We start from the raw sequence: 16,837 nt of genomic DNA on the forward strand, positions 1-16,837 counted from the left end.
CTAGAAAAATAACAGTATAATCGAAAGTATGAAAGGGTAACGTCATTCTCCGCAACCATACGAAGGTTTTAACAACTGGCTCTTGCGAAGATGAATTTTTGGAAATAGGGAAAATTCATCTGCCTTTACGGGGAATCTGGTGGCAGCGTCAGCAGTTGTGAGCTGGGTCCGAGTCAGGCCGCCCATGTACGGTTCCCTTTCAGTGAACACTAGCTCCAAAGAAAGATGTGCGTTCACCCGGGTAGTGGCAGGACGTGGGCTCGATTCCCCGCAAATGCAGTTGAATTTTTTCTCTTTCCAAAAATTCACCTTCGCAACAGCCACACTTCTTAAAAACCGTCGTAATCGAAAGCAGTTTCGAAATCTGTGAACAATAACAAAAAATAACCGTTTAAAAAGAAACGATAAGATCCAAGTGAAGAAATTACAAGTTTTGACAATTATTATGTTCAGTATATTAAATTGCTTGAATCGGGCACACAGCCTAAATTTCTTAACCTATTCCTATACATGTTTACCTCTACCGAATAGGTGAGTGGAATGAATAAATTATATTTTCATACCTATATTAATATTATATGGTCACAAAAAGTATTCAATTAATGGATTAAAAATTGTTTATTAACCAGTTAAAATTTTTAATCCATTCCCATTCCTACTTAATACCATTGTAGAACATTTCATTAGTTAAACATTTCCGAAATAATGCAAAACACCCATGCAATTGACGGAGATACAACAGGACTTCAATATTTCTTGAAGAAAGACTTCTGCTCCTTTCTTTAGTCACAATATCCCCAGTGAACAACGAATCGTGTGTAATTACGCCTAAGAGAAAAATCATTTTTTTCACTTTTTGTACCTCATGAGAAGAAAGAAAAGTAAAATGGAGGAAGAAAAAAGAAATGGTGCAGAAAGTAATCATTCACGTTTTTTTTTTCCTTCAAAGCTTCAAGAACAACAAATGCGAAAAGACTCAGTTGGACTCAGACATCATATTTTTGCTGAGAGAAGAGACACACTCATAGGGTGCTGCGGGGGCGTCTTCCTCACAAATGATTCGGAGGAGGATGATTTCGGGAAAGTGAAAGCGGACTAATGCTTTTCTAATAGCTTTTCATTTTTCCTCTTCTTTTTTTCATACGTACAGCGATTCAACATTTCAAATCACACCCACACTCACACACATTACTACTATTTTTCTTTCTCCGTGTTTTTTTATTGCCTTGATTCGTTCTTCCTAGAAGTCATCCAGTTTGGTATATTTATGTGAAAATTTCGTTTTCGATCTCCTTTACTTCGTACAGAGGAGTGAAACATTGATTGTCCCGAACGTCAAGTATACGAATAGTTAATTACCTGCATGGAGTGCGAAATTATGAACAGTTAAGGTGATGACGTAATTTACACCAGCGAAATTGGAAATTGCTTCCCTGTTGTTTTTGCGGGGGTTTCCAGGTGCGAACTCGTGTCGGTCGGGGGCGAAAGAAAATAACTGCGCGTAGATGCAGTCGAGTCCGCTTAATCGGATAAAGGATATACATATGCCTCGCTGAAACGGATTAAATCATCCTCCACCAAAATTACACACATAGAGACAATGTTAAAGTTCCCCGCTGAATATGATAATTTTAACGACTTTTCCTTGATTAATCGAAAATATTATGGTTCACACATCAACTGTTAATACATATCAAACTCTATACACACAATATTTTTTATTGAATGAAACATTGGAATTATTAGTAAATATACTAATAATTGGGTTAAGAGTGAAAAATAAATGGGAGTTGTGGTATTGGCCTCCAACTGTTCGAGTTGTCTTTAATACGTACATATAATTATTCTATTTTCGATCTCCATTAAGCCAATAGAGGACGCTAACATTCCTCACGAAAAGTAGAAATGTTAGGTATTGTGATCATTGCAATTAAATATAATTTTCATGCTTTTCTGTTTTCCTGGCCGAGTATGGGAACTACTTCGGTGAAAGGCACAATATGGACCCGACCATCAAATATGACACACACTTGCTCATAGGAAATATTATGTTCTGCGTAGACTAGGATGTCAACTCACAATTATTGTGAATTGTCATCCACTTCAAAGAAATTTTGGGACAGCGAGAAGAACAGCAAATATTCTTTTATCTTAAAATGCATTGCCCATCAACAGACAAACTTGCCCAACGACGTCTCGTCAAAAAAATGTTCATAAAAAACTTCATGAACGATTCTTCTGATCAAAAAAGGCGGTATGGCATGACTATAGAAAAAATTACTATCGTTACTAAAAATAATAAATATAAATAGTCTGTTAAAATCAGAAAGCCTGCCGTTGAAATAGCTCAAATAATGATCAGAAAAATCAATTTAGTACAAGGTAGTCGAGGGACGCATGCAGATCGCGAGACTACAGTTTTCAATATACAAACTACACTGCTGGCCACCCAAATTGCAACACCAAGAAAGACAAGAGATATCGCAACAATATTTATTTTGTAGATAACATGTTGACCAAGCATCAAATGATTAAATTTATAGACTTCTGTGAAGTGTGGTTCCTGCCAAACTCCGTAGCCAGAGTAGCCGCCATTGTTGGAGATCACCGCTGCCACACGCCTCGGCATTGATTCAAAGAGACTTTGGATGTGTTCTTGGGGTACAGCAGACCAAGCAGCTTCCACGCGTTGCCAAAGTTGATCTGGTGTGGCAGCTGGGGATGTAATCTGGGTCAATCGTTGAGCAACCATGGACCACATGTTTTCTATCGGCGAAAGATCCGGAGAGCGAGCTGGCCAGGGAAGCAATTCAATCTGGCGATTGACGAAGAACCTTTGGACAATGCGTGCCACGTGTGGTCGCGCATTATCCTGTTGAAATATGGCTGTGGGCAAGCCCTGAAAGTAAGGAAGGACAACTGGCTCCAACACCTCGGAGATGTAGAGCTGGCTTTTTAAAGTACCGGCAATGCGTACTAGAGGAGTGCGAGAGTGATATCCAATACCACCCCATACCATAATACCCGGTGCAGGACCAGTGTGGCGGTGCATAACGCAGCTGTTCAGCATCCTCTCTCCACGGTGTCTCCAGACTCGAATCCGACCATCGTGGTGTTGCAGACAGAAGCGTGACTCGTCAGTAAAGACAATTTCATTCCATTGTGCCATCCACATCCTTCTTTCATCGCACCATTGGCGGCGGAGACGTCTGTGGTTCTGCGTCAAGGGTAGACGAAGCAATGGACGTCTTGCGGACAGACCACTCTGCTGTAAACGGCTTCGAATGGTACGCGCAGACACTGGATGATGCGGTACAGACTGAATGTGCTGTGCTATGGTTCATGATGTGGCTGAGCGATCCGTCACTGCCATACGCCTGTCATCACGTGAATTGGTGCACTGAGGTGGATGCGATCGAACACGTCGGTCCGTCGTACCCTCCTGCATCCAACGATCACATATCCGCATTACAGTTGTTTGGTTTCGTCCAACACGACTACCGATTTCCCTGAGAGATAATCCACAATCTCGGTAGGCCACTATCCTTCCTCTGTCGAACTCGGATACTTGATCAAAAGATGATCGTTTTTTTTGAAAAAAACCACAAGAAAAACACAATTGCCGTACTTCAAATCGTCGAAATCTCCAAGCCTTAAATAGCGCTTTGAAGTGGCGCCACAGGCGCGCGTGATGTGCGTCTGCGCTGAAATTCTAATCATTTGCATATCTCACCTCCGCTAATGCATGTTGTAAATTTCATATTATTTGCATGCTTCCTTCAGGGTGTTGCATTTACGGTGGCCAGCAGTGTATATTCATGATGTGAATGTTGTTCTACATAAATGTTTCAAATATTTAACTGGCGTTTGGGTTCAATAAGATTACGAATCGCTGGTCTATGTGGATTTCTGCAGCACTGGTCCATTCATGTAGGCACGGAAATGCAAAATATGCGTGTGCCTTACGTGATGCTATTGCAGAACATCACATTAGTTAAACATTTCTGAAATGCTGAAAAACATCACTGCAATTAATATAGGTATATTAATTACACACAAGGATTTCAATATTTCTTGAAGAAAGATTCCTGCTCAACGTTAGTCACAATATCCATCCATAGTGAACGACAAATCGCGTGTAATTACGCCTATGAAAAAGTATTTTTCTATTTTTACCTCATAAGAGAAGAAAGAAGTAGAATAGAAGAAGAAATGGTGCAGAAAGTAATCATTCACGTTTTTTTTTGTTTTCTTCAAAGCTTCAAGAACAACAAATGCGAAAAGACTCAGTTCGACTCCAGACATCATATTTTTTTCTGAGAGAAGAGGCACTCATAGGGTGCGGGGGCGTCTTCTTCAGAAATGATTCGGAGGATGATTTCGGGAAAGTGAAAGCGGACTAATGCTTTTCTAATCGCTTTTCATTTTTCTCTTCTTTTTCATACTTTTCTCATACATAACATTGATTCAACATTTCAAATCACACCCACACTCACACACATTACTATTTCTCTTTCTTCATTTTTTATTGCCTTGATTCGTTTTTTGCCAGAAGTTATTCAGTTTGGTATTATATAAAATTACAAAGTACTGAAATACTCATTGTCCGTACGTCAAGTATACACTGATAGTTAATTATCTGCGCAGAGTAACAAAATTATGAACAGTTATAAGACCACTTCATTGGTGTGTGGAAACGAATCATGAGCCACATAAGTGATTTGGCACAGCAATGCCGATCGTTCAAGAGATCTGGAAACATGACATGGGTCATTTATGTGATTTTTAAATGTGCCGCGATTCCCTTAAGCGCTCTGGAAGTGTGCCGTGTTGATCTCTCGATACGCCACAGGCCACTTAAATGATCTGGGAGTGTGCAGCAAGACACTTAATTAATCTGAAAATGTGGTGAGGGAGAGTTAAGTTTTCTTAAACTGGGCCGCAAGTCACTTAACGTGATTTGGAATTGTGCAACGGGTCGTTTGACCGATGTGCTCCTGGCTGCTGGAGTGATCAGTAAATGTGCCATGGGACAGGTGACGTGAAGCTGCATTGCTGGTCACTTAAATAACGTAGAACTGTGTTCCACGGGGTATTCAAGTTATGTGGAACAGCACCGTTGTGGGCACTTAAATGATTTGGGAATATGCAGCAAGATACTCAATCAATCCGGACATGTGCTGCGGGCGAGTTGAGTGGTTTTTTAACTGTGCCCCTACTTTACCGCACACCAACTCCGGTCATATATATCACCATACGGCAACTTCCAACCACTGGAGTTGGTTGGGAAATGAAGGTTTCATCCATCGGTGGTCACCCAAGGCTCGGTAGGTAAAGAACTAGCTTCTAACGTTCCATGCCCGGATTCGAACCCATGAACCTTGATGGTGACTTTGATAGTTATTAAAAATTAAACACAACAGGTAGGAGAGAGTACTGCAAAGCACGTCAAATAATATTATAGAAGTGAAATCTTGAAACCTTATACCTATATGAAAAAATAAATAAATAAAATTTTGTACCTTTTTTTACCCAAAAAATTCGATACTACATTCGCATTCGCAAAATTGAATATTACAAGAAAAATATGAAAAAAATCTGATGTTTCGTTTCCCTTATTTCCAAAAAAAAGTAAGATAACATGAATTCATTAATTTAACGAGAAAAAAAGTTTGGAATTCCTTCGAAGTGAATCCTGAAAGAGATAGATATAACCATTATATAGTTTTTTTTCCAGAAATAACAAATGTAACTTTCTGTGAAATCGTAGCGTGGATTTTTGTAGAAATACCAATGCAATAAAAAACGGAAAAAAGATTGTCTCTGTTCAACTATTTTCTTTTTACGTTTTTTTCTTATCTCAGTGAGAAATTTCCTTTTTCGTCAGCAAATTTATATATTTCTTTCCCAGAGAATGAACTAAACGGTTCTCAAGACTCATTGAGGATTCTTGACCACGAGTTGCCCAACGAGACCGACCAGTAAAGACTCACCTTATGGGACTTGAATACGGAAAATGGGTGGAGAGAGAGAGAGAGAGAGAAGGTTTTTTCAGGACACAGCAGCTGACCAATAGGACTGACCACAATCGGACGCATACGAAATACCCATTCATAACAAATACAAAAGAATAAAATGGCGTCGCATGGAATTTGGTATTCCAGTCAACATCTGAATTTCAGGGGTGACTTCTTCTTTCTTTTGGTGCCTATTTTTGTGCTTGTGTGAGTTTTTTTCTTTCATATGAGTGAAGAATCTAAGATTAATGTTTCTTTGACTGGGAGCGAAACAAAAAAAAGGAATTCAACATTTTGCTTAGGATATAAGTCTTCATTCTTACAGCATGAGAGAATACAGAAATAAAGTTGTTTCAGATTCCCCTTCGTTTATTATAAAAATTCCATTTTGAGGCATATTATTTGTTAATGGTGTGTTTTGCATTTTGCAACGCAGAAGTTCGAATTTTTCTCTTTGTTTTGTCCAGAAATTGTAGAATTAATGTTGAATTAATAGTTGAATAATTATGATAATAGTAGGATTGATGTTGAATGCTGCATTATTTTAGAATTAATTATTGTGAAATTAATTTGAATTGTTGTAGAATTGATTGACATTATTTAGAATTAATTGACATTATTTAGAATTGATTGACATTATTTAGAATTGATTGACATTATTTAGAATTGATTGACATTATTTAGAATTGATTGACATTATTTAGAATTGATTGACATTATTGCAGAATTAGTGTTGAGGGTAGAATTATTGTATATAGAAATAATGTCACCCGTACCATTATGGTCGAACTGATGTTTAATGTAGCATTATTCAGTTTGTGACAAAATATATATACTTTTCATTCATTGAAAAATTAATCATTCATTCATTAAGAGAAATTCGATACCCATGATATTTGAAGATATCAAATACAAATTTTGTAAAATCGTTTCTATTTTAAAAGAAATCGATACAAGATCTGCAGTCACAAAACTGAATATTTAAAAAAAAAAATTGAAAAATTCCCATAGTTAATTTTTCTTATTTTCAAAAAAAATGAAAACAAACAACAACTCGTATTCGTTAATTTAATGAGAAAAATTCTGGAATTCTTTGAAGTTAACCTTCCATGATAGATATATACCATTATTTATACATTTTATCCTAAGAAATAACAAATGTAACGTTCTGTGAAATCGTAGTGTGGGTTTTGTTGAAATACCAATGGCATAACAAACGGAAAAAAGATTGTCTCTTTTTCAACCATTCTTTTTTTTAGTACAACTTCTTTCTTACGTTTTTTTCTTATCTCAGTTAGAAATTTCCTTTTTCGTCAGCAAATTTATATATTTCTTTCCCAGAGAATGAACTAAACGGTTCTCAAGACTCATTGAGGATTCTTGACCACGAGTTGCCCAACGAGACCGACCAGTAGAGGCTCACCTTATGGGACTTGGATACGGGAAATGAGTGGAGAGAGGGAGACTAGGTTGTCAGGACACAGCAGCTGACGAGTAGGACTGACCACAGTCGGACGCATACTGAATACCCATTCATACAAAATACAAAAAAAAAAAAAATTGCGTCGCATGGAATTTGGTATTCCAGTCAACTTCTGCATTTCTGGGGTGATTTCTCCTTTTTTTTCGGTATTTCTTTTGTATTAAGTTTTTTTCCCCGTTTTTTGTCATATGGGTGAAGAATCTAAGATTAATGTTTCTTGGACTGCAAAAAATAAAAAGAATTCACTGCATTTTTTGTTTTCTCCAGATGAAAGTCTTCATTTTTGCAGTATGAGAAAATGCAGAAATGAAATCGTTTCAGATTTCACTTCATTTATTATTATTATTAGTATAAAAATTTTATTTTGAAGAATATCGTTTGTTAGTGATGCGTTTTTATGGTTTTTTTACCGGCAGAAATTCAATATTTTCTTTCCTTTTGTCTACGAAATGATTTTCTTTTTCAAGAGATTTTTACTCTAAAAGGACACGAGAATCCTTTTAAGATTTTTCTGTGGGAATGTTGGAATTTCTATTCATATTATTTTTCAAAGTTTCTCACTAATTATAACCTCTTTTATCTCTGAAAATCTTATTTTTATTGTATAGCGATGATGAAATCTTGGAAAAGAGAGGTTTATCGTCTTTTACATCTCTATAATATTCTGTATTCGAATATTAAAGTATTATAAAAAGAGATATAACAAATTTGTAAATTTTGATGTTAAATTTTTAATAGACTTTGGTATATTTCTTCATATTTCAAAGTTTTGAGGGACCCAAAAAATGCGTACAGACTTTTACATAAATATGTTTGTTATTCAATAAACGAGAATTACCGCATTTGTAGGAAAAGGAAATTTTAATATTACGTTGGTCTTGAATTTCGGAACCAATACAAAATGAAAAAAAAAACACATTTAAGACACTTATTGTCTTTAATCCACATCAAAGACAATATATAAGCAAATTTCACTTTTAAAGTTTTCCAAAAACAATGAACTGCATTAAAAATATTCTAGAGAGAGATAGATGGCTTTTTCTCAGCTCGAGATATCAAGGAAACAGTTACTTTCTGGATATTATGCTGAGGTGAACTCGGAAAGAAAGTCATCACGTCTCCACCGGGACACGTGATCCCAGGCCCTCAGCATGCTTACCCGGTATCACGGTGAGGGCATGGGTTCACGTGAGAAAAAGCCATCTATCTCTCTCCAAACCGTTCCACCCGGGGGCCATTTCCTGAACTTAAGAGACGCTACTAATGCCTTTACTTCAGCGCCTCACGCCACAGTGCGTGAAATAAGGAAGGCAGGGTCATGTCTCCAGTGGTGAGATGGAGCAGCATGTTTGCCCGGTATGCAAGAGGGCCTGGGTTCGTGTCCCGGCGGAGACGTGGTGAGTTTTCTTTCCGAGTTCACCTCAGCATAATATCCGGAAAATAACTGTTTCCTTGATAAAAATACTTTGTCACTCACTTTAGAAACGTCGATGCCATTTTTTAACCTCTGCTTTGACTCGTTACGCTATCACCATATAGTGTTCAATTTAAATCAATGCATCTAAATATAGATACTCTTAATTTCACAACGACTCATTATAACGAATAATCGGATAGCCGATACAGGTTACTCGGACAAGAGGGGGTAGAATGTTCAACCCCGTCCACCCCTGTAATGCCAATAACACGTTATTCCACTGAAAGGGCGGGGGGGGGGGGAGGTTATTGGCGTTCACCTACATTTAACAGTCTCCTTCAACATGTTATAACAATACATTATATCAAATGAGCTTGACGCGAGCACCGACAGATGGAGCCTTCATTTCGAAAGTAACTCTTTAATGACAGTAAATTGCAGTACAGCGATATGGTCAGAGTTGGTGTGTGGTGAAGTAATAGTCCCGTTCAACGTAATTATATACTTCAAGATCGAAAAATATCTCTGCTTCTGTCACTTTGCGGTCTAGCGCAGTGCTTCTTTGCAGACCGGCACAATTAAGTGAGCGATTTAACGGGCCGGCATAAATGGCCGTTTCATATTTTTTGTTGTTGCAAAAACAAAAAAAAATATGGCAAAATTTCCTGATCTTCTGACTTATGAAATTTCCAACTCTGCACATATACATAACGTAAACATCGTTGTGTTGAGACTTCTGCTGCCACCTGTGAAATAAGAAAAAAACTATTTGTTATAATTCTTAAAGTAAAATTGGTTGTTAGTTTTAAACGAGCGTACAGCACGAAAATGATATTATGTTGTATGATACTGTATATTTTTTGTTTTCGCTGTATACCAGTCAAAATTTCATGCCCCAAAATATCAGTTGGTATATTTTTCTATGTTTGTCCTAGAATTACTCTTCTGTGCTTACAATAATATCTCAAATAACAAACATAAAAGCATAGTAACCGAACCGATATGATGGTAGAGGTCACACAATGCGGTGTCCACCATCTTCAGGTGCGAATATTCTATTTAAGCCATGACTTTTATGTAGATTTATGAACTGTATCATACTACATGCTATTGATTTTGATGTACACTGATTTAAAATCAACATTCAATTTCTATTGAGAAATTTATTATAAATAGTTCTGGTTTCATCAAACAGGTGGCAGCAGTGGTTTCATCGCAGTGGTTTCTCTATTTCAAACAATATTTCTGCGCTTTTCTCTTCTATACAAAAATATCGGAACGGAAAAACAAATAGATAAGTAGATAGAACCACTCACAACCCCGGACTGATGCAAAGCACGTTACTTGCGCTACCTTAAAAGAGTCAGAATTGTGTTGGAAAAATGAGCAAAAAATTAATAGTAGCGGCTTCGCCCGGCCCTTGCCCCGCGCACTCAAGTATCGAATCACTCGCGTCGTTCTCCCCATGAAGACACTCATCAACTCTATGTAACGTGCAAGCTATTTGACTAAAATGGCTAGCTGAACCTAATGACTAGGGAGAAAAATTGCACATGCACCCAGTGGCACATAAGGACCAGAGACCGTAGCCTGGGATTTCAAGAGAAGTATGGAAAACACTTGTGGGCAAGTAAGAAGACGAAGAAGAAGTCGGCATGCTGAAGTGGGAGAGATTTGAGAATGATATAAATACACAATGCATACAATATATATATATATATATATATATAGTGACTCCACTGTGACGGGAAACGAAGAAACAAGTCCTCCGTCCACAGTGCTGGGCAGTTTTGTTTGCCTTTCCTTTCACGGAATATGCAATATACACACACAGAGCCTCCACTGTGACGTGAATAATCAAACAGAGCCTCCGTTGACAGTGCACATTTGAATTACTCACATTTATTATTTACATTACTAAAATTTTCTTTATTGCGGGGAAAGCAAATAGAATGAGGACTCATTCCTGCTTCTATTTTTCTACTTCAAAGATTACCCCAAAAGATCTGAGTATTTAAAAACAAAAATTACGTCGCTTTGAACATTGATGAATGGGAAAGCAAATAGAATTAGGACTCATTCATCAATGTTCAAAGCGACGTTATTTTTGTTTTTAAATGCTTAGATCTTTTGGGGTAATCTTTAACAAACGTCTTTCATCCGCAAATCACTGGTCATAAGTTATCAAGAAAACCTAGCAGGCCAGAGGGGCCCTTAATGAAATATGTCGGTAGAAATGGAGTGATGACAATCAAAGATGATGGGGGGGGGGGAGGGGGAGTTTGATCTGTGTTATAGTTTCATACCCGGCCTCCGATAAACGAGTTCAAGTTCAAGGTTAAATTTTCTTCAGTAGTTGAACTGTCACTCCATAAGTGATTGGCTTCAGCGCTGTTTCTGAGATATAAAACATCGCATTAACTTCCATTCAATTTCTCTGTTTGGTTTTTAATAATGACACGATTATTAGAACATTTTTCCCCCGCATTAACAGAAGGTTCAAAAGAATCCTTTTCTCACCCCACGCTAGTGGCTTTAAGAATTTGATAGATCTGTGGTTGAAGAACACTGATCTATCAGGCTAGCACGAATTGCGAGGGGACGATGATTCAATTCCTCACAGAGGCGTGTAGAATCAATCGTCTTTCAAAAAAATAAAAATAATACCCATCGTCGCATCGCATCTAATTATCTGTGCTCAGCCATGAGCATCAATACTCAGAGAGTTGAAAAACCTCTTGACTATTCATGTGACCAAGAAAATGATGATATTCAACGCGGTTTATAAATCAGCTATTAGTAATAGCTGTAACAGCCTATTACGACATGAATCGACCGGACCGAGTTTATAAGATAGAAAAGTGTTTACCGGGTTTCTGTTTCCTCAATAGTCTGGTGACGTACAATTCTCATAAATAGGGAGCAATAAGTGTCGAGTTTATCTCGATTGATACCAGATAGAATTCGAAAACTCTCATCGTAAGGGGGGGTTGCCTTTTTTTTTCTTCCTTACTTCTCCCAAAATTTCTACTTCTTGCCAACAGTAGATAAAGAACAGGTTGATAACCACCCCGAAGAAAGTGGTCGTCGTCGGCGGGTCATAAAGACCAACAAATCAGAAGAAGGTAAAAAGTCCATCCATTGATAAGGACATGCTCGTGACCGCCATTTCCTATTGTGAAGAGCTCCTGGCAGCACAAAGGCCCGGCATTTCTCTATCAACAGTAGTCGCTTCCTACAGGAGTGAGTGAAAGAATAAGGGGAAAAATAATAATAATAATAATAGAAAAAAGAAGAATCCTCTCTAGGAAACGGAAGACGTCCAGTCTTATTTATTTCCTGGGTATCCAGGAGGGGTTCCAGGATTCCGTTCTTTGTTCGCTCCGATAAATCAAGTAGGAAACAAATGGTGTAGTAGTTGGCTTTCCACAGTTTCCTATTGTTAACACGTCACGGTGTAAATGTGGTGGAAATTTTCTTTCAAACAAAACTTAGGCCGCCTTACCTCGTATAATACGAGGGAACAGAGCGTAAAACATATATAGTGGCTCTTTTCAGTACTTTTCGCCAACTTTTCCGTGACAGATTAAGATTGAGTTAATACCACAGTGTGTGGATGGAGAAGTTTTCGGAAATGATGATGATGGTGTCCGTGGTGAGTTCCTGGAAACGAGAAGGTAATATATTATTTCTTTATAACATGAAACCCATATATCACTTGAATCATGTTGTTTGATATTACTGTGCATTAATTTTGGGTGAAGATCAAGCATATCTTAGAAATTTATTTCTCATGGCTGCGGTGGTGACTCAGTGTTATCGTGACATTTCTTATCGTACCATACCATAATTTGACATATACGCCGCTTCCTGCTCTGAGAAGGGCATCTGGTGACTCAGTGGTTGCTCATAAGAGCTTGCGAAGATAGGAAAAGACAAATTTGTGAGCGTGCGTTAGAAACGTTGAAATACACTAGTTTTGTTGTCTAAGACCCAAAAATTTTTTATCCTTGAGTCATACGTAGTTTTGTAAAATTTGTACATATATTTTCTTGTATATATATTTCGTTTTATTCGCGCAATTGTGTGTCACTTAGAATTGCAGGATACAGGGTGATGTAACATTGTTACGCCCTGATTTATGGTCATCAAATGACTGAAGGCTGAGAGAACGAATTAGCTAGGCGGGTTAGGACCCAAATGGCGCATAAGTGCCTGGCGCAAGCTTGCGCCTGGAAAAATTTAAGTTAGGAATAAAATCGCCGCCAGCGGTTTAAACGATCCTCTCGTGCTTGGCGGGACGTCGCACGTTTCTATCATCACAATCAAGCGCATGCCCAAACGGCGGGTTGCGTAATCAAATACATTATCCTTGAAAATGCCTTCTTGATGGTTATCGGGAAGGTGAAGCGTTCCCATTTCACGGTTACGATATGTTCTCTAGTGCCTTCAGGCATTTAATTGGACCTCAAGTCTACATTCAGAATGAGCTGTTGAGAAATAACGCAAAAAAAAAAATTCCAGTCATATATCGCCATACGGAAATTTCCAACCAGTGGAGTTGAGTGGGAAATGAAAGCGCCATCTATCGATGAACGCCCAGGCTCGGTAAGTAAAGAACTTGTTTCTGATGCTCTTCCCGGATTCGAACCCTTGGATTTTCAAGGTGGCAGACGCACATCTTTCCACTGCCACTTAGTTTTTTCGAGCACATGTCCGACGCGGAAATGTGAATAATAACAAAAAATTGAAATACTTTGTTTCTTTCAAATTACGATTACTCTCGAACACTTGTTCGTTCAACATTTGAACATTCCTCTGACACAGAGGAATAAATTATGTTGTCTTGAAAACAGTGATGGATGAGTTCAAATACTATTTGCTGCACCTCACCGATAAAAAATGGTGTGTAGAAGAGAATATTGCGAATAAATATTGCTTGACAAAGAAACTTTTTGTTGTGCTGGAATATCTGCTGCCACCTATTGAATAAAAATAAAACTATCTGATATAATTCTCAAACTGAAATGGCTGTTTGTTTCAAACCAATGTGCAGCATAAATATGAACAAATATGTGGCAAAACTAATATAATAATATATAATAATATCATAGGGTCCGAAGGGCCACTTCTAATGCCGCGAGATGGCTTAGCCAGGAACCGGCGAAAAAATTTACATTCTGGTCTGGTCTGGTAAAACTAATATTTTTTATTTTCATACTACATATTCATGTAAATTTTATTTTTCAAAATACCGGTTAGGGGCCGTTCAAGTATTACGTCATCATCGATGGAAAGGGGTTTCCGATTTGCTGACTTTTGGTGACAAGGGGGGGGGGGTTTGGATGATGATTACGTCATCAACCACCCTTTATGAAAATATGAAATATTCTTAATGACATCTTTTTCGGTGCGCCAAAAACGAAAAAAAAAAAAAAACCTTTCGATAGTTATTGGGCACCTGAACTAACATTCTTTCTATTGATAACTCCTCTACAGAGCCACTTTAGTGATCTCTAAATGTTTCACGGATCATTCAAGTACTTAGGAAACGTGTCCGGGTTTCTTAAGTGCTATGGAAATGTGCAACGAATCACTCAAGTGATCTGGGAATGTTCCGCGGATAACTTGAGTGATGTAGAACCACACTGGGGGGAGCTTAAGTGCTCTATAACTGTGTCACATGTCACTGAAGAGATCTCTAAATGTACCACGGATCGTTCAAGTGTTCTGGAACTGTGTCACGGGTTACTTAAGTGATCTTTGAGGCCTACTTCAGTGATCTTTGAATGTGAAAGTGATCTTTGAGGCCTACTTCAGTGATATTTGAATGTGCCATGGACCACTGAAATGCTCTGTGCCACGGGTCATTTAAGCGATTTGTGAATGTGTCACTTTGTTCATTTTATTGAAATGATTAAAATTAGTGGTTTGACTAATTTTAGATGACGGATTAGTGTGTGACCACATTCCTTTTGATTTTATCATTTCTTTAAAATTTCGATACAAAAAAAACCCCTATAACAAGTAAGTAATGGACCGACAAATTCAGAGGGTTCTTGGTAGGCATCAAAAGGAACAAAAATTGCAATGGAACATGGCGTCGCAAAACCACGTTGAGAGGGTGAATATCGCGAAAAACACATGCAGGCTCAGAGTCCAGAGGAGACGAAAGGCGGATGTCAGTTGATCGCTGAATACGTTTGTGGGTTCGCTGACCATATCTGACGTAAGCAGCGTCACGAAACGCATGCGCTGGGGTAGGATCACGTGATGCGGACAACATCAAAAGCATACATGGTATCTTCGAGTGCGTCCGGGATATGTTTTTACGTCGTTGTAAACTGTGAAATGGCGTCACCGTCCGCCACTTCCAACAAGTCTTGTAATAATTAATCAAATAAATATTTTTGTAGTTGTAATTGTATACTTTTTGTCGTTCCAGCGTGACGTCGAAACCTGCATTCGTTTTCCGAGATTTTCACCCTCTCAACGAGGTTTGCGACACCATGTTTCATTGCAATTTTTGTTCCTCTCGATCTCTACTAACAACCCTCTGAGTTTGTTGATCCATTAACAGAACACCCTGTATATATCCGGTATATCCAGAATGCATTGCAAAATTAATTTTAAATAGATAACGTTATGTTTATTTTTTTGTTTGCAGTCTGCAGGCTCTATCATGTATGATGATCTAGTGATGCTTATTCATTGTACGTGCAGTAACCTTACTTTCTGGTGATCGGCAAGAAAATGATCAAATTATGAATATGAATATCATATGCTCTATAATTTTGATCATTGTAGCTTCCATCAAACCTGCAGGTGAGTGAAACCAAAATTAATAAAGAGGAGGCCATACTCGCGTCCAACCCGGCCCAATACGTTCGAAGGGTGATCATGGGCGATTAGTGTGGTTACTCCCCCATTGACAATGATCGGAGACTGGAAGGTATTGGAGGACTGTTCGAAAAGAAAGACCAGGACCTTCCCAGCCCAAGTCAAAGGAGCCGCCTTTTTTCCCGATCTTATAGTCAGTCTGGTCGTACATTTGTCGTAGAACGCCAACAGTCACAGTACGTGTTGGCATGAGTATCCTTAGAGATTGCATATAATCAAATAGTACTCATCAAGGAACATTGGGCCAGTATGAAGCCAACCTAATGCTCCATTGCAGCAAAGAGAGGCGAACATTAGATACAAATACTTGCGGATGACTATTGGGCCCGGCTGGACACGAGTGTGGCCTTAGCTTAACTATAATAGAAATTTTATGTTTTTCTTAGAGATATGAATTTACTGAGGCACTGATTTTGCTTCATACAGACGAACGAAGTGTCCAAGCAAGGACATGCCGTGATTTGTGGCACCTACAGAACAAACGGGAATCGGGAACTTATGAGATTGACGTTGACAGTGATGGGCCGTTGCAGCCTATATGGGTTTACTGTGAGATGGGATCCACAGGTGACCCTCATCAAGTAAGCTTTCTGCGATTCTGAGGGACTTGTTATCAAGAAAAACTCCTGAATATTTTAAGAACACGTAATAGATTCAATATTTATCGGTATCAATTATTTCTGCAGATTCTGACAGTTTTACATCACGACGCCGAAGATCCTACCGATGTCCGAGGATACGAAGCTTCCGGGTCTTATGTCCGCAATATAACGTACGGTAAAGCTACCGAAGCACATTTGATGGCCATGATCGATCTGTCGTTCTCCTGCCAGCAGTATATACGATGGGCATGTAAAGGTTCCATGTTTGGCTTTTGGTACCCACCCGGGATCAATAGCTGGTAAGTATATACCTGCCATCTCTTTAAGCAGGGTGGATACTATCGGCCGCACAATAATTACACACGTGACTCCTTCTGAAAAACAGTTTAGTGAATTAGTTGTTTTGATTTGACCAATA

The 16,837-nt window shown here is 38.4% G+C and overlaps 1 protein-coding gene across 1 annotated transcript in view; it reads left to right on the plus strand.

The window, feature by feature from the left end:
* The first annotated feature begins 12,503 nt into the window (after positions 1–12,503).
* LOC149083971 (uncharacterized) overlaps positions 12,504–16,837 on the plus strand; it is a 115,138-nt gene continuing 110,804 nt past the window's right edge. The window contains exons 1-4 of the mRNA XM_089234338.1: positions 12,504–12,594; positions 15,585–15,742; positions 16,244–16,398; positions 16,504–16,718. Coding sequence (XP_089090464.1) covers positions 15,682–15,742; positions 16,244–16,398; positions 16,504–16,718 — 431 coding nt within the window. The 5' untranslated portion in view covers positions 12,504–12,594; positions 15,585–15,681. The remainder of the gene's footprint in view (positions 12,595–15,584; positions 15,743–16,243; positions 16,399–16,503; positions 16,719–16,837) is intronic.

This window comes from Pholcus phalangioides, unplaced genomic scaffold (genome assembly GCF_987345545.1).
Source record: "Pholcus phalangioides strain wild (caught in Gottingen) unplaced genomic scaffold, Ppha-v1.0 ptg000008l_1, whole genome shotgun sequence".
Taxonomy (NCBI): Eukaryota; Metazoa; Arthropoda; class Arachnida; order Araneae; family Pholcidae; genus Pholcus; species Pholcus phalangioides.